Here is an 18558-nt window from a genome sequence, read left to right as displayed (position 1 = left end):
GGAGATTTTTTTCTGAGTTTGTATTGATTTGTATTGGATTTATATTGATCTTATATGTGTTGCTTCTAGAAGTTTCCAGATACTGAAAAACTAGTAATCACTCCTGAAGTGCTTTTTTAAAAAATTAAAATGCGACTGCAGCAGGCTGCAAATCAAAACAGAGCAGAGTTGCTTAATCCTTTACCTGCTGACTGTTTTCAAATTAACTTTAAAGCACCTGCCCACTTCCTCTGCTTTGATTACATTTGCTGCCCTCACAGCTACATTTCAATTTACTTTTTTTTAAAAAAAACTTTTGTTGAGATTGGTGATGTGTCTCACCTAGTTTTGAACTCTATCTTTGAGCAAATGCTCTTATTTGGTTGTGTTTTCATGTGCACAGGGAATGCTAATCAGACATCGTTCATTTCTCAAATGCTCTGCTGTGTCTAAACAGATACAGCTTGTACTGTAAAAGATGTGGTCTCTTTGACCAGAGGTTTCTAAATTATGTTCCTAGGGTAGCGTGAAGGCTCTATTTAATCGCAAATATCAACCAATTAGTATTCATTCTTGTTCAGCAAGTATAGGAATCATATTATTGGAAACTTGATTTAAACTGCCAGCAAGAAAGGCCACTTTTTAGCATTCTTTCTAGTAAAAGTAATTATTCAACAATGTCTTTTATTGAAATTCTGTCATATAGAAGTCGTAATATCTAATTTGCTGTTTACATGGAAAGTGATAGTTAGTATTGGAGGGGACTTGGTGGAAGCAGTGTCCTTATTATAAATGTAAACTGGCTGAACCCAAACAATTCCAGGAACACCATGCATTTTTGGGAGCTTCCTTTCAAGAGCCCCTCAAGTCCCCTTGGATACACACAATGAATTGTCCACTTGTTTTGATCCTGGCCATTGTTCATATCTGAAATGTCTTACCAGCCATATCATGTACAAAAGCATAAACAACTGTTCTTCTGAGTTTTTTCCTTTTAGAATTCTAAGGCTTAAAACTATAAATAACTGCTGCTTTGCTTTTTTGCGTTCTCCTATAGTGGTTTGGCTCCTTGGCAAGAAGTTGTCCTTTTGATTAATGCTCATCATCCATACCAAACCATTTCTTTAAATGTAGAAGAAAAGATAATCATATGCGAGAAAACTTGACAATTTAAATTGGGAACAGTTAAATTGCATATGTTTCCATTGGTAACCTTATGGTTCCTGTAGATGGCCTCGGAAGCTTCTCTAAATACACTTCAATGTTTTCTCCCTACTTCTATGTAAATCTGCTGTCCATCACTTGAAATATTTTGTTTCTAAAAATTCTACTTAGAATAAATGTTCCGCCAGTATGGTGTAGTGGTTAGAGGGTTGGGCCTATGACCTGGGAGACCAGGGTTCGAATCCCCACACAGCCATGAAGCTCACTGGCGTGACCTTGGGCCAGTCACTGTCTCTCAGCCTCAGAGAATGGCAATGGTAAACCCCCTCTGAATACCGCTTAATGAAAACCCTATTCATAGGGTCACCATAAATCGGAATCGACTTGAAGGCAGCCCAGTCTATGTAAAATATGGTATAGTGAAAGAAGCTACCCTGGCTAAATTGCTCTCATGTTCCTAAACAGGTCTCAGTGTAGTCCACTGTACATTTGTTCCTAGTTGACTTTACTAATGAAATTCTGTGTTGACATTATGAAATTGTATTGTGTTTTCTTGTAGGAAGAAATCTGCTTCATCTTAACCTAATTCAGGCTGCTAATCTGCTAATACTGTAGATTTAAAGATTTTGCTGCTGCCAGGATACCCTGTAATGGGCAAAGAGCCACAAAGAATACATTTTCTTTTTCTTTTTAACATTTTCTGTTAACAGGTAAGAAATGTCACCTAGTTTGCCTCTGAAGAAGTTGCTTTATGTATCTCTGCCTGCTTCTTCCACTAAATATTGACTGAACCCATAATGCTTTAGACATTCCTCCAGTAACATTATTTTTTGCCCCATGCTTACTTTTTGGGAGCCTCTTAGCTACATAAGCAGTTTATCTCCATTACTAGTGACAAATTCACTTTGGGATCAATATGCCTTTGACATTGCAAGTTATTTTGTGTCTGTTTACAACAGTGGAACATAATCTCATCTGTAAATCCTATTTGAAACAGGAATTAAAGCATTGGATCCATGATTAAATCATGTGCATGATCACTATACTAAATCTGATTGAATAGGGTTGCCTGTGTTTAATTCCTTTATGCCTTTAACTGAAATTTGCTTCTTGTTGCTGCCTCTTCATCACTTAAGGATAGATTTCTGGCGTGTTGGCATGTGACTCATCAATATCAGATTGATATTGATGTTTGTACAAATTCTTAAATATTGTGACAGTGCTACAAGACAGTGCAAACTTTGTATGCTATGCTCCCACCTTCTTCCCGGTTAGAAGGTAGGAGTGTTTCCAAAAAAAAGCTAATGAAGTGAAGCATATAGTCACAAGTTGCTGAAGATTATTGCATATTAAAATGGTGAAAGGGAGATTTTCACATTTGCCATTACTGATGTTTTTTGAACTATTGGTAATATAAAATTAGAAAAAATAATTGCTTAGGTACTTTACTGGTTACTTGGTTAACAATGTCCATGTTTATAAACTAGGTTTAACTGTCCAGTTAGGATACTTGTAGCTACTTTTCCCTGTTGCTTTGAAGAGAGAAAATCTTCATATTGCTGAACTTGTTGCTTGTATAAATTCTGAAAGTTAGATTCCTTCTCTGCAAGGAAATTATTTGTGTGAGCACTCAAGTGGCTTAATGTAAAGTGGGAAATGGCCTTCAGAATGAGAACAGCACTTGTTTTCATGCTTGGCACACCCTCTTTGTGGAAGGTGTTCACAACCGAAAAACACCATTTCCAAAAGCCACCTGCCTAAAGGCACCTAAAGCTGGGATTCTGCTCTCAGAAAACAGGTAGGTTTTTACAAGAGGTGGTCTTTTGGGACACTTTTCAGAGGCCATCTTATGTGAAGCATTGCAGTCTAATATGAATGTAACTAAAATGTGGATGATGGACAAATGCTTACTTCCTCAGGAAGCTGGTGCATCAACCACATTTGGTGAAAGGTGCTACTTGAGCTTCCAAATAACAAAGCTAGATCTAAAAACACTACTGAGCTGTCTTGAATAAGGTGAACACAGTTGTGTAGTCTGGCAAATTCCCACCAACAATGTGTCTGATCTGGATCAAGCTTGTTCATTAGCCCTCAGCTAGTCAGTTACTGATTCCAGACACTTGCCTGTCTTAAGCTAGATTTGGTGGATTGACTCAGTGCAAGTCCCTTTTGGAGTGAGCCCACTGAAATTAATGAATCTAAGTTAGTCATGCCTGTTGACTTCAATGGGTCTATTCTGAGTAGGACTAACATTGGATACAACCCTATACTTCTGAATACAGGTCCCTGGCCAGTGCACAATAGTGCCCTACAAATGTGAAAGTATGTAATGCAAACATATGCTACAGAAAGCAAGCTTATAAAGAAAGCAAGAATGAGATGCATCTTGAAATAAGTAGTGACTCTTAAACAGTTGTTGCATCTATGTGCAACAGTAAGTCTTAGCTAATGGTTTCTATGAAAACTGAGATGGCTCCCACTTCACTCCTCTCCTTGAGCAAATGGGATCAGTGACCTACAATCCTAGACTTACTGTTATGTTCAAACTGGTGATCTAGTTTGTTCTGCTCAACTAAGATCAAAACACCAAGAACAAATGTTGGCTTCACATTGTGACTAATTTGAAAAATGAACATTTAACCTTTTATTTCCCTTCATGTACATGCCTTCAAGAGTTGGTAACTTATTTAACTTTAACAATGATGTATCTTAAGTTCTGTTGCACTAACCCTCTCTCTTGTACATGCACATGTGAAAGGGAAGGGAGATGAGCGCACTATGGAGCATTTTCTGATGTTAATTCTGTTTAAACTACTGAATAGCCATATTCTAAATACTGAAGTGGAATGCAGGGGGTGATATTCAGTGCTAGTCCTACTCAAAGTAGACCCACTGAAGTTAATAGACATGACTAATTTAGGGTCATTAATTGGGCTTACTCTGAGTAGGACTTGGTTGAATACAACCCAATATTTTGAGAACTTGAAAGACAGGAGGGAAGGGAGATCTTTGACTTGCATGTGCTATCCCTCTTCCCAACACATACCCTCTGTTACTTCAGTATGGGGGAAGTCACATGTGCATGCACAGAATTTGTGAGAGAGATGATAATCCTAAACCTGAAAAGTAGCTGCTCATTTTGGAATGAGGATAACTATGTTGGCAGTATGTTTGTAACCTTATTACACAGATGTTTCATTTTGTGCACTCAAAACACCAAAGTCTGCAAAATGGTCCACATAGAAGAGTGAAACTAATTCTATATTTGTTAATGTTACCCAGTGGTGTAGGAGAGATGTGTTATAGTTGCATTCTTATCCTCTGCATAACTACCCTATATAAAATAGGTTTAGTACCTGCTATGACGTGAGAGAAAAAAATATTCTAGAGTACCGTAAAATGTTTATTGGTAAACTTGCGTGCATTAATCTATGGAAAAGTCTAGATGCAAAAACATGGTTACAGTGATCTGTGCCCAACAGGGGATGACCTGGGAGTGGAATATCTTACTTATTTGAGAAGGTCTAACAACATAGAATGAAGGGGACAAAGTTATTTGACAATACCCTCTAGGTTGGGGTGGGAGTATTTCAGGCTCTTGGGATCTTGATATCCATGAACCAGGGCCAGGTGCAAGACAGTTGTTGGCAGAGTGTGTGGCAACATATCTTAGAACTAAGAAGCAGAGTGCCTCTGAGCACATACTCAACACAGGAATTTGTTTTCAGTACTAGAGCTGAGTTGAAGGGGTGGGCATGAAGCAGTTAAGGATCTAGTGATAGATCACAGAGTGATTTTCAGTAGACTTACAAGGATTCAGACTCACAATTGTTTAACAATAGTAACAATAAAAAGGGGTTTTATGGAACATTTTCCAATTCTTTAGTAGCCACAAGTAGTGGTTGTCATGGGTTAGCTGCAATATGTTGTCTTCTTGGTTTAGCCTTTGTTAGAAACTTTCAAAGCCTCAAATCTTTTGTTTTAGTGGACTCTGTCACTCTCTAATGGTGTGAAAACAGGGGAACTGATTATCTCATTAAAACCTTTTGAGACTGGACAGTGGGACTCTTTCTTCACTGTTCAAATTAACCACTAGATACTGTGCCTTACAAAAGTAATCAGACCCCTGACCAATACTCTTATATTACTGAATTACAAATAGTACATTGTAATTTTGTTCTATATGATATTTTATTTTGAAGCACTGAAACTTAAAATCAATTATTGTAAGGTAACATTGGTTTTATGTTGGGAAATGTTTGTAAGAAACATAAAAAATGGAAACATGTTGCTTGCATTACTATTCAACCCCTGTGCTGTGGAAGGTCCCAGTTTACACAGATGAAAGAAATTGCCCTGTGGAGGACACAGTTGCCTTACCATTGGCCTCCACCTGTGAACCATTAAAGTTGCTGTCACATTGTCAGGATAAAACCCACACTGTTGAAGGATCATTGGTCAGGTTGTGGATCTGAAGGAAAATGAAGACCAGACAGCATTCTACAGAAGTGAGAGATAATGTAATACAAATACATAGATTAGGAAAAGGGTACAAAATAATATCTTAAGTGTTTGGTTATCCCAGTGAGCACAGTTGGATCAATAATCGGGAAGTGGAAGCTGCATCACATCACCCAGGCACTGCCAAGAAGAGGCAGTCCCTCAAAACTCAGGACTCAAACATGAAGGAGACTTGTAAGAGAAGCCACAGAGAGGCCAACAATCGCTTTGAAGGAGCTACAGAGTTCAGTGGCTGGGAGTGGAGTAATGGTGCACCAGTCAACCATATCAAGAGCTCCGCATAACACTGGCCTGTATACTAGGGTGGCAAGAAAGAAGCCGTTACTCAAAAAGTACCATCTGAAAGCACATCTGGAGTTTGCCAGAAAGCATGAAAATGCCCCACCTGCGATGTGGGAAAAGGTTTTGTGGTCAAATGAGACCAAGAGAGCTTTTTGGCCAAAACTCAAAGTGCTATGTGTGGCGCAAACCCAACACTGCCCATGCCTCAAGACACACCATCTCTACAGTGAAGTATAGTGGTGGTAGCATCATGCTGTGGGGATGGTTCTCATCAGCAGGGACTGGATATCTTGTTAAAATTAAAGGAAAAATGGATGGAACAAAATACTGGGAAATACTGCAAGAGAATCAGCTTCTGTCCACTAAAAAACTGAAGCTTGGGAGGAAATTCAATTTTCAGCAGGACAATGATCCCAAGCAGAAGGCCAAAGCAACACTGGAGTGGCTGAAAAACAAGAAGGTGAATGTGCTAAAGTGGCCCAGTCAAAATCCTGATATCAGTCCCACTGAGAATCTGTGGCATTCTTTGAAAATTGCGGTCCACAAGCAATGTCCAACCAACCTGAACGACCTGAAAGCTGTTATTGCAGCGAAAGGTGGCTCTACCAAATATTAATGTGTGGGGGTTGAATACTTATGCAAGCAACGTGTTTCAGTTTTGTTTCTTACAAACATTTCCCAACATAAAACCAATGTCACCTTACAATCATTGATTTTGAGTTTCAGTACTTCAAAATAAAATATCATACAGAACGAAATTACAATATACCATTTGTAATTCAGTAATATGAGAGCATTGCTCAGGAGTCTGATTACTTTTGCAAGGCACTGTGTGTTAAGAATGTTGTAATATGCTCCTCAGGTTACAGAATGTGTACTCCAAGATTTGCCACATGGAACAAGACAAATGGTTCTAGGTCATGAGAAGTAAATATTCACCACTTGAAATCATTTTGTGGATGGCTTCCACATATTTACTACTAGCACAGATGACAGTAATTCCAAGGACACATTCTGATGGGGTGCAGCAGCTGTGCTGTTGAGACTGAGGTGACATATTGTAGTGCAGAAACCTCCCCTGTTCTTGAGAGAGAGAGAATCTAAAAACTGCAGGAATATGTATAAAGTAATCCTAGGATTAGAGGAACAGCCTTGTAAATCATTGTTCTTCAACCTTGAGTCCTCAGATGTTGTCAGACAACAACTTCTATCAACTCCAGCCAGCTTAGTCAGTGATCAAGGATGAAGGGAGTTGTGGTCCAATAACACATAGGGGATCCAGGGTTGAAGAACAGTGCTGTAAATCATAGCTGATTTGGCCATAGTGGAGCTTTTTAGAATGTAATTCATACATCTGGTTTTTGAGCACCCAAGTAACAAGGGAAAAATTGGAGGAGAGGCATACGCAAGGGATCTCATTCATCTCATGAATTCAGGGAACAGTCCCATGCCTACTTTTTAGTGGAACATGATGCATTTGAAGAGCGCTGGCGGCACACAACAATAACATGGGGCTGCTGCAAGTTTGGGAGAGAGGGTACTTATTATTTATTTATTTATTAAACTAGTATACTGCCCCAAAGCTGAAGCTCTCTGGGCGGTTTACAATAACTGAAAACAAATACAATTTAAAATACATCTTTTACAAAACAATTTAAAACACAATTTAAAAATTTAAAACAATATAGAACACATGCTAAAATGCCTGGGAGAAGAGGAAAGTCTTGACCTGGTGCCGAAAAGATAACAGTGTTGGTGCCAGGCGCACCTCATCAGGTAGATTATTCCATAATTTGGGGGCCACCACTGAGAAGACCCTCTCCCTTGTTGCCATTCTCCGAGCTTCCCTCGGAGTAGGCACCCGGAGGAGGGCCTTTGATCTTGAACGTAGTGTACTACTACGTAGTAGTATTACTTTCTTGGTCCTTTTTAAGAGGATCACCTAGGTGATTACCAGCAATTATGGAAGGCAGCTGGAACTGTGGCTATTAGCAAATCAGTCCCAAAGGTTTATAAATTGTGTGTACAAGATCTTGAAAGCTATGCCTCCTTGTTTGTTTACTTTAACATCAGAAGGTATGTGGAAGTAGCAATGGATGGTCTGTCCTTGCAGTCTGTGTCGAAGTCATCGCCCTGTGAATCATAGCTAGTTCTGTAGGATTGATGTGGGCTGTTTGTCCCAGTGCAAATAGGCCCCCATTGATGGAAATTTTTGGGATCAAATTGGATCCTGTTGAGTATATTGGGGTGGATTTTCCACCATTGTAAAGACCAAATACTTTGATAGGAATGGTGAGTGAGTTTATCCTGATGAGATTGGAACTGGAAGAGAGATCAGTTGCAGCAGCCTCATCCATAGATGAGTGAGTGATAACAAAAGGAGTATTTGACTGACAGAGATGACGCAACTCAAAAGTGTCTATTGCCCGGCTTGTTAAACACATATCTCTCTTATTATATATTTTTCTAAAGCTGTTGTCATGCTGTCCAGCCTTCTAAGTGCTGCCATCACAGTGATTTTGGAGGGTGGTGGAGATGAGCTGCAGAGGAACAGTCATGATAGGCCAGGGCAGCTCCTCAGCAACCATTCTGCTCTGCTGTGGCCACTGCTGCCCACCTCTCAACGCTGTTTCAGCCTTAGCAGCAGAGGGCAAGGAGGAGAGAAGCAGTAGGATTGTTGCTGATGAGCTGCCCTGCCCTGTCCTGGGTATGCCTGTGTGGCTAACTTTGGCTGGCCACCTCTGCTTCCCTCCTTGCGATAGGTCTAAAGGAGGAGGAGGCTTGGTGACCTGTGGGGTGGGAAGAAGGAGGCTTGGCCAAGTCTAAAGTTTGGTAAAGGCCTTGGGGCAGTGGGTTTTTTGGCAAGGGTGGTGATAGGTCAGTGGGGTTTTCTTTTGTTATCTTTATAACACATTTTTAAAAAGGGAGGGAACAATATCTGCTACCATTAACAGTAAGAAAAATTCATTAATCCATCAAAGGGAAGAATAATCCATCAAACCTAATTTAAACATACTGTATACATTAATCTAGGTAGTCCATATGTTCAAATTGGTATTCAGTTGAAATTGTTGATGATACGGTATATGTTCAAATGTGGAAAGGATGGTAAGATACTCAGACCATTGAGTAATAGATGGTAGGTGCTTATTTTCCAATCTTGAAGTATAGGTCTCTTTGCAACCATAAGGGCTCACAGGATCCACTTGTGTTGTCCATTTTTTTGTTCTGACATCACAGGAATATAGTTTAGAAGTGTGCAAACATCCAGAAATATTAAGGATTTTTCCAAAATAAAGTTAATATGAACAATTTCTGACAAAAAGGGAGAGACTACAGGACATGCCTACATCATTTGCCTCAACAAGGCATTGTCAGCATTACATCACCAGCATCTTTCTGAACTAGCAGATTTCTCCCTGTGAGGAAAGTACTGTGGAGTCCATTATACCTGAAATACCATTTTTTGTTGAATTAATCTTAATTTTAAATTGGAAAAACCATACCATGTAGATTCTAAAGCAATTTTCTATAGATTGGGTTGTGTGGAATAATTTGACTCCCTATTCCATTTGTCTTTAAGATCCTGAACATCCACTTCACAACATTCCGATAAACAATTATAAACAAAAATTACAGGCTCAGCTTTATGTAAAGATCCAGTTATTGCCTCCAGCAATATAAGGAATGTCCAAGCACTCAAAGCTGTTGGTTCATAAATAGACACCAAAAGGTGCTGTAATTGAAAATATTGCAATTCGGCATTCACAAGCAGTGAATTTTAGTCAGACATAAATGTGGACATTTTCTTAGAAATTGCTTCATGGTGTGTAGTGTCAACCTTTTTGAAAAGGTGAAATATTAAGTTTATGTTTTTCAGCAAGTATATTAAAGAATGAAGAACACAGCCTCAGTCAGCACCAGTTGGATGATGAGTTTCTTTTCTGTGTATATTCCACCACTAGTATATTTTGGGCAATATGTCAAGGAGGAAGGAATAATTCGCCTCCTGCACCTGATGCACATTTGGTGGAATGTCAAAGGAGTTGAAAGCAATTTGGCAAACTGTAACACTACTGAAAGCATAGGAAAGACAACTGTGACTGCTTTATTAGTGGAAATAGGTTGAAAGATGGAGTAGGTTGTGGGACTGCACAGAGATCACAGAGAAAGATGAGTTGCTTGCTTCAAGTGCTCATTGTGCAGTTGAGCAACCCATTTTCCTTTTGCTGTAGTCCCTCCTTTTAGTTGGTAGTATCTGGGCTAGGTACAACTGAGCAGGAAGCCTTTGGAGCATGAGTGGAGACCAGTCCTCTCAGGAGTATAAGCTGCCTGACTAAAGCTATAGGTTTCAGAGATGCTCTGCATAGTTGTTGAATTGAATTGTGAGGTTCACAGATGCGCAGTAGTTAAGATAAGCAGGCTTGTCCTCCTTTCCCCCCCTTGTATCATAGTGCTAATAAAGAGCTTGTTAAAGTTAGCTTTCAATATACTGTTTAAGGTGTTGTGACTAAGGATGTGTATTTATAATACTTAAACATCTTCCGATAGGGATTCATCCCTCATCTATTCCTGTTTTGAAATAAACAAATTCTAATTTGCTTAAAAGCAAATATTGAGAGAATGTTCCAAATGTGACTGTAAGGACTCAACAAAAAAATAGTTGACCAATAGAAAATGGATGTGAACGTAGACACATAACAAAGCATGCATATGTTCATGATGTAACATGAAATTATATTACTATAATTTAATATAAAAACATATTCACTGGAAAACAACTTTGTTTATAAGAAAAATCTGAAAATAGTTATATTCCTTTCTGCTCAAAATAAACCTGCAAGTTATGTGTGCAAAATTGATACTGTCTTGTAGGTATAAACATCATAATTGTGGTGCACGTATTTTATGAATAAACATCCATTGAAAACCTAAGTTCTTCTGTTTATGGCAAATGTTCACTGTGATGTATGTTGTTTTACTACCATTATATTAAATTTAGTCAGAGCAGTACAGTAGAAGCTGGCATTGTAAACTTTCTTTTTTAAACTTTCTTTTTTTAAAAAAATTTTAATCTTAGATGTTTTCATAGCTTTTTTTACGTAACATTTTTGAAGATGTTTTGTTTCAATGTGTTTTAAAGTTTGTTTTTATGATGTTTTAATGTTTTTAGTGCTTTTGTTTGCCACCCTGGGCTCCTGCTGCGAGGAAGGGCAGGATATTAAATAAATAGATAGATTAGATAGATAGATAGATAGATAGATAGATAGATAGATAGATAGATAGATAGATAGATAGATAGATAGATAGATAGATAGATAGATAGATAGATAGATAGATAGATAGATAGATAGATAGATAGATAGATAGATAGATAGATAGATAGATAGATAGTAATTGTAGCACTTGGGAAAGGCTTCTACATGCCTTCTTACAGAAACAGTATTAGTTCATAGTATGTTTCCTGAGTTTGGCCAAGAATTGTCCACGTTGGTTGCCATTGAGACCGTTCTTTCCTAACCTCACTGTGTAGGATCTGTTTGAAATACCTTTTCCCATATTTTACCTTTTCCCAAATTTGAGCTCAAAATAGCTCACAAAAACAATGTAGAAAATAACTTTTCCACCAGTAAAACAAAGTAATCATATCAGGAAAAACAAACAGCAATTCAGTAAATGATGCAGTTCAGTCGAACATAATTCAAAATAGTTTATCACGATTGGTTGCTGAGCACAGCCCAAACCTAACTGATATCCTCTGGGAAGGGTCGAACAAAGTTCTGCTTGATTGGTTTTCCTTTCGCTGGCATAAAAAAAGAGGGAGGAGGATACAGTTTTCTTTCTCAGTATTACAGCAACAGCCATTTTTACTCATCAAGCTATAAAGACCAAAGGATGTTCTCAAGTTTTCTATAGTTTCAATGTATATGCCGTGTTAATGAGGTTGAAGGATGAAGAGGGAATGTCTGATCCTAATAAGGTGGGCAGCCTTAATCAAGGAATTCCTACTCCATAGCTGTTGTCCTTTCATCAATCTTCTGAGGTCTGTAAGGCAATGTGGAGTCTTCCAAACATGTTTACAGGTTTGTCACCATGGGTATTAGAAAAGTGCCACTAGGCATCCATAGCAAACATTGAGACTCGTTTGAAAGCTGCAACATTTGTAAACCTAATGAAGTTTTACATGTTGTGAGTTTAATAAAGACAAGTTCTCTTATTTTAAGGGTTCCTCTAATTTGTCCTTTGATCCACTTTGTGGTGTTTTTCCTTATTCCAAGGGTCCTGGCTCCTGTTGAAAAGTGATGGAGTAATCTGGTCAGCATCTGCCATATTGAGAAACCAGCCCCTAATACAGCTTGCCTGGGAGAAAGTTTGTGAAATAACACAGTAACATGTTTGCAGTAGTATGCTTTTTTGTTGTTGTTGTTGCTATTACTCTTGGTCTTTCTGAATGAACTAATTGAAAATCAATGGTAAATAAATAATTATAGAGTAGCTTGGGAAAGATTTTCATGCAGCAGGATTTGTGCATGCTGGCTTGGAAGTAAGCACCGCTGAGTTCAGTGAGTCTTAAGTCTAAGAAAATATATGTAGGATTGTATGTGCACAGGAAATCTTCTGGAACTTCTTTATCTAAAGTTCTTCTGTTCACAAAGCGCCAAGTTTCTTTGATTGGGCTTAAATCATGGAAAACTGATTTTATTTTTAAAAGGGGGTAGAATGGACCTTGCTTTTTGGATTGAAAGTTAACCTGTATTTGTCAACAAGAAATGGTTGCAGTGGCCTGACAAATAAGCCAATGTTTGACTTCAGTTTGTGTGTGTGTAAATGATACCATGTATAGCGCTTGAGCAACTTATGTAAGTACACTAATATTTTATTTAGTTGTCTAGTCTTTATTGATTGCTAACTTCTGGCCATTTCTACCTTTTTAATATTTACACATAATGTTTTAGATTTCAATAAATAAATGAGTGCTTGTTAAATTTATATCCTTCCCTTCCAAAGGAGCTCAGGGTGGCATGATGTATATCAGATAGATAATACTTAATTTTGAGGTGAAGTGCATGCTCCAGGAGTTCACAATCAAGAAATGGAATGTTAGAAATAGAGTTAATTTTTTTAATTGGTGTCTTTGCATGACTATAAAACAATCAAATCATTCTTCCAATCCCCTTCTGCCCAAACCAGAATTGCTGGCTGCCACCTCAATCATTAACTCATGCATTTAGAAGCAATCCTTGTTGGTTTCAATGGAACTTGCTTCAGGGAGTGCTTGGAGAACTGCAGCCTATTTTAAAAGGCCTATGCAGCAAAGGCAAGGGTTCACAATTTTTGGCTGAACTTGGGGCTTCTCTGCAGAGGAAAAATGTGCTTCTCTACTACATTTATGGCTGGCTGCTTACAAAAAGCATCACACATGCATCTAGATGAGTGCTGACCTGTGTTGAATGCAGGACAACATAGAGCTGGTTGTATATGCCATTCTGGTTTTCTCTGTTGTAGTCTAAAATGAAAGAACCAACAGCACCATCACATTGAATTAATGCAGGGCCACTTGTTAGAATTAGCACATATTCTCCATAGAAAGTATGCTGTATGCATGTTTGCCAGTGGGCAATTGCTCAGTTTCGGCAAGTGGCAAATTATAAAGTTGTAGATATGTTTGAAAACTGTTTGTTGGTTACTATATTTTAAAATTCTTAATGTACTGGGCACACTTTAGCTAACCTCATTCCTGTTTTTCCTTCTTAATGTGATTTGCTAATGCAACTGATGTATATTCACTATAGTAGTAAGAAAGATGTACTATGTATATATACCAACTTTTGATTAACGCTTGTGGGTACACTTGAAGTTTGAGGAAAATACAGAGTTCTTGAATGGGATTCTATGATAACTACTAATTGAGGCCTGGTTTGTAACTTTTTATTATGAAGTGGAGATAGGCTAGGATTCTGGCTCTTGCCCTCCTTTATTTAATTTTTAATAAGCATTGACATTTTAAAACATCTGCTTTGTCTGATGCATTTGCATCAACGCAATGCCAAGAAAAATAATGCAAGCCTTTTAGTCAGTGTGCCAATGGTGTGTTTGTAACATTGATGTTTGTTCTGATTCTTGGCCTTATGGTAAGTTTCAAGAACTCTTGTCAGTCCCGAACTAGATGAAGCAAAGCCATGTCTTTTGGATCAAGCTATTAAAGGGCTTAATTCTACTCTTGGTTATAGCATCCATAGAGGTAAAACATAATAGTGCGCAAAGGCTTGGATCAGCAATAGTATGAGTTAAAATCCTCTCATTTTCCTTTATCTGACTCCCAATTAGCTTTTTAACAACATACTGAATTTGCTGTGTCTTGGATACTGGCTTAGAGTGCATTAACTTGCCTTTAGATAAAAAGAGAAAAAAAGATACTGGAAAATTCTAAGCTGAGCTAACATTTTTCTTACTGTTGCATTAACATGTCCAATCTTGTATGTCAAAATATTAAAATTCTTGGACTAGCTAACTACTTTATTGAAAAGTTAAGACATTGGCTTATCATTCAAGGCATGTTATAATATATCATTTATCTTCCATGAAGTCCAGTTTTTTAACACTATTCCATCTTTTCCCTGCTTTCGCTCTTGCTTCTGCAGCCCCTTTTTCTATGCAAATTGAGAACAGGAGAGACAGGGAATGGCTTTCCTTAGGACTGTTGGAAGGACCTACTACTAACTGTCCCTTTAATTAAGGCTGTGTGCTTTTCCTTTTCTCTTAGACCAGCATGTTTTGGAAATTTGATCTTCACTCATCATCCCACATAGACACACTTCTAGAGAGAGAAGATGTAACGCTGAAGGAACTGATGGATGAAGATGATGTTTTACAAGAGTGCAAAGCTCAAAATCGCAAACTAATAGAGTTTCTTTTGAAATCGGAATGTCTGGAAGATCTAGTATCATTCATTATAGAAGAGCCACCACAAGACATGGATGAAAAAATCAGATACAAGTAGGAAATGTGTTTTAATCCAAGAGCTTGAAGTTTGAGGGAAGACTAATGTGATAGTTCACTGTAATTACATAAGCCTGTTGCATCTGTAGTTTAAGGGTGGTAATTTGTCCCTCTATAGTATGGTTTTTATAGACTTTTTTACTCATTGGAGTGTGTCTGTACGGCTGCTTACAGGAAAACTTTACCCACTGCAGGGGATGTCTTCCCCACTGTTGCCTCCCGCTTCCAACCAAAAGCATCCCTTAAGGCAACCTTTGCCAACCTGGATTACAACTCCCATCAGATTGGTGGAGTTGTAGTCCAAAACCTTTGGAGGGTGCTAGGTTGGCAAAAGCTGCCCTAAAGAATGGGCACTTTCAGGAAAGGCTTGGGATGGTGCTGGAGTTACAGTGGGAGAGAGGAATCTGGGGGTGGGAACATTGAGTGGAGGCAGCTTACATGAGCAGACTCTCAGAGGCATTTCAGCGGGTGCAAGAGATTGTAATGGGGAGGAGGGGATTTATCTTGTGTGAGCTCTAGCATTAGGTAAAGCCCATTGATCTTGTGCTGATTAAGAAGACTGAAGTATAGTCTGTGGATTAAATGTTAATATCTGAGAAGACCTCACCCTTATATTAAACCCCACACCAACATCAATCACTAATGCAAGTCCTATTTGGTGTTCCTCTTCCATGAGAGTTGAGACAGTTACTGCTAAAAGTAGGGCCTTTACCTCAGTTTTCCCAGGGGTGTTGAACAGTCTTTCTCCCAGAGTTTGTTGGCTCATAGGAGAGGTTGATATATATATATAAATCTCCCGCCCTTCGTCCCAGTAAGAGTCCAGAGTGGCATATCTTTTCTGTTATGCCATCAGTGTTTCTTGGTAATCAGGATTTCTGTTTGTGAGTCTCCTTGGGCCATGGAAAGGTGCAAATAAATATTTTGTTTAAATTGTTAATGTTTATGTATTATACTTTATCAAATTGAATATCGACCCAGCACCAGCCCCTTTGAAATAATGCTGTCAAATAGAAAACCTGTCCGATGTGAATGGGTGGTAAACATTTTCTGTGCTCTTACCTCTTTTTGAAAGTAATAGCTTGCAAAATAGCAAGAATTGCTCTTTTTTTTAAAGTTATGCATGTTTCTAAGTTCTTCATTTTTTTTGAATAAAACTTGTCTTCCACGTTGGCTGGTGCCTATTTGCATTGGTGGGATGGAGGGCAGATTATCATTTTGCCCTTCCTAATTATTTGCCATCATCATTTGCCCTTTTTAATTAATGAAAACAGAATGAACACCCATGACAAGGGTGATTCTTGTTTGAAGCCCTACCAGAGATGGTCCTACAGTTCCAGTTTGTTGATAAGTGTGTTGAGGAAAAATGTTCTCTCTCCTCATGAAGGCAAAAGAAACTTGGGACTATAGATTCAAAAGGGAACATGTGTAAATGTCTTTCAGTAAGCCCCGGTCTGTTGCTTTAACAATGTCATACACAGTTTATAGCCCTTTACTTTGAAAAGTGATTGACTCAGTAATTCTACCCGTACATGATGGCAATAACATTAAAATAAAAATCTCAGCTTTAAACATAACTACACAGCAATAAAGGAGTATTATGATGGCTATTGTATGAAGACTACTGTTCAATCATTTTCTTGATCAGTCTTCCCCAAGCTGGTGCCCTCCAGATGGTGATAAACTCTCCAGATGGTGATAAACTACAGCTCCTATCACCCCTGATCATTGGTCATACTAGCTGAGATTGATAGAAGTTTTAATCTAAATCAGGTTGCTTTTGATGATTTAAAAAGAAAAAAATGGACAAACTGTACTGGGCAGTTGCTGGGAGAAACATGTTTCCCCTCCTTTCCTGCCTCAGTTAAGATTTGTTTTGAAGTCCTCAGTTCTGTATATATTCTATGTGTCATGGGCATCTATTGACTAGTGCTCCAAGGGTCACTGGAAACCAAAGATGCTATTCCCTTGCCCAATGATTGTGCCATTTTCAAATGTCTTTCAACATTTCATGGATGAAAACAGACGTTGCTGTGTACGTTTATAGGGGTTGTAGTCTGGCAGCCTCATAGGTGTAGCTCACTTCAAATACAATATGCAGCAAACAGAAAGTAGGACTGAACAAAATACCATATAGTAGGTTGTTCTTTGATATATCGAAGAATTAGTGACTTCACATTACCATATTTTGTCATCCAAATCACAGTGAAAGAAAAACAGTAGCCCACACATTTTTAACCTAGGTGAAAAAGCCTTCCTTACCTCAAAACTAGCCCCAACTGTGAAGCAAAAATTTGCATACCAAGTTCTCTCTCAAAACGATTTCCAAGCCCTTGGAATTTAACTGCTATTAGATTTTGCTTGAGGCTTAAAAGAAAGTTCTTTTGATGCTTATTTTTCACAACTAGTAATGTAGAATTTCCAAAACAAATGGTGTGGAATTTCTCATCAGTTACAGTTCTCCCAGCCCTTCCCTCCCAATACTGTTAGAAAACCATGGTCTAGCACAGGTATGAGTAACTGCTGGGCGCAGTGGGCTGGTTCTACCTCCTCTCTTAATTTTATGTGGACCTTGTTTTTCTTTTAATTTTTATGGTGTCTAGTGTAGTTATAGGCACCATGTCAACATTAATTATGAGGATGATGAAGAGTAATAGTGCTTCCACATTTTCTACAGAGTATATCAAGTTTTTATTTTATTTAATCAAGGGAGGGAGAGCCAGGGAGGGATTCTTCACTGTGTTGTGTAGTTGGTGTCAGTTTTGGTTAGCAGCCAGAGAATGCTGAATTGATTTTAGTCAATATTTGGTAGCTGCAACCTCTTCATTTTCTCTTCCATGACAAATGAACAAACAAGAAACAGTCATACTCCACTTGGTGCATACCCTGGAGCAACAGGAACTAATGTTGCTTCTTGTGGCCTCCTCTCCTTGGCTGTGCACTAACACACTGTCACACTCAATCAAGCAATATAATTAATTTTTAAAAAACCTAAAGGCAAGGGTGGTGGTTCTTGCCACATTCACTCAGGCTATCTCTGCTGTTTGCTCTCAATAAATACCTCGTATAAAGCAAAGAGGCTGGCTCTCTGGATAATCCCTGTTCTCATAATTGTGTGTTTTCCAAGAGCAACCAAAATCATGTGACTCAAGCATGCAAGCAGCCTAATTGCAAAATGCTGCAAGTGGATTGGTTGGGGACATTGATCAGGTCCACTCTTGTTTTTGTGCTGTGTATCCTGAATAACTCCCTATTGACTACATGTTGCCAATCAGGGACAGAAGCCCAAATGGAGGAGTGTTAGGCCCTGATGCCCTACCTAGTCAGTTGTGAAGACTTTTTCAATGGAAACAAAGGAATTACTTTGGACCACCCCCCTCCGATAGAGTTGGGATGTAGCAACACACAGTGGTTGCTGATTGGATGCATGTGTGTGCAGGTGATTGGCCAGCAAAGACTGATAGTAGACTGTAGAGCCCTGATGTCCAGCCCAGTTGCTATTTGCCACATATGGTGAAACAGGTATTGACATGTGGCAAATTGGTGCTTTATTTCTACTACCACCTTTTTAAAACAAAAATTGTAATAAAATTATTTTATTAACAATCAGAGATT

General features: G+C 38.5%; 1 protein-coding gene across 8 annotated transcripts in view; it reads left to right on the top strand.

The window, feature by feature from the left end:
• The window catches only part of PPP6R3 (protein phosphatase 6 regulatory subunit 3), a 158084-nt gene that overhangs the window by 19084 nt on the left and 120442 nt on the right, over positions 1-18558 (top strand). For 4 of the 8 annotated variants that reach the window (XM_061609953.1, XM_061609948.1, XM_061609946.1 and 1 more), the window contains exons 2-4: positions 1703-1853; positions 12225-12350; positions 14711-14943. In XM_061609953.1, coding sequence (XP_061465937.1) covers positions 12339-12350; positions 14711-14943 — 245 coding nt within the window. In that variant the 5' untranslated portion in view covers positions 1703-1853; positions 12225-12338. The remainder of the gene's footprint in view (positions 1-1702; positions 1854-12224; positions 12351-14710; positions 14944-18558) is intronic. The other 4 variants (XM_061609952.1, XM_061609950.1, XM_061609949.1 and 1 more) reach the window with 4 other exon arrangements.

Source organism: Rhineura floridana, chromosome 2 (genome assembly GCF_030035675.1).
Source record: "Rhineura floridana isolate rRhiFlo1 chromosome 2, rRhiFlo1.hap2, whole genome shotgun sequence".
Classification (NCBI taxonomy): Eukaryota; Metazoa; Chordata; class Lepidosauria; order Squamata; family Rhineuridae; genus Rhineura; species Rhineura floridana.
The sequence above is the reverse complement of the archived record's forward strand: the minus strand, read 5'-3'. Positions and strand labels throughout refer to the sequence as shown.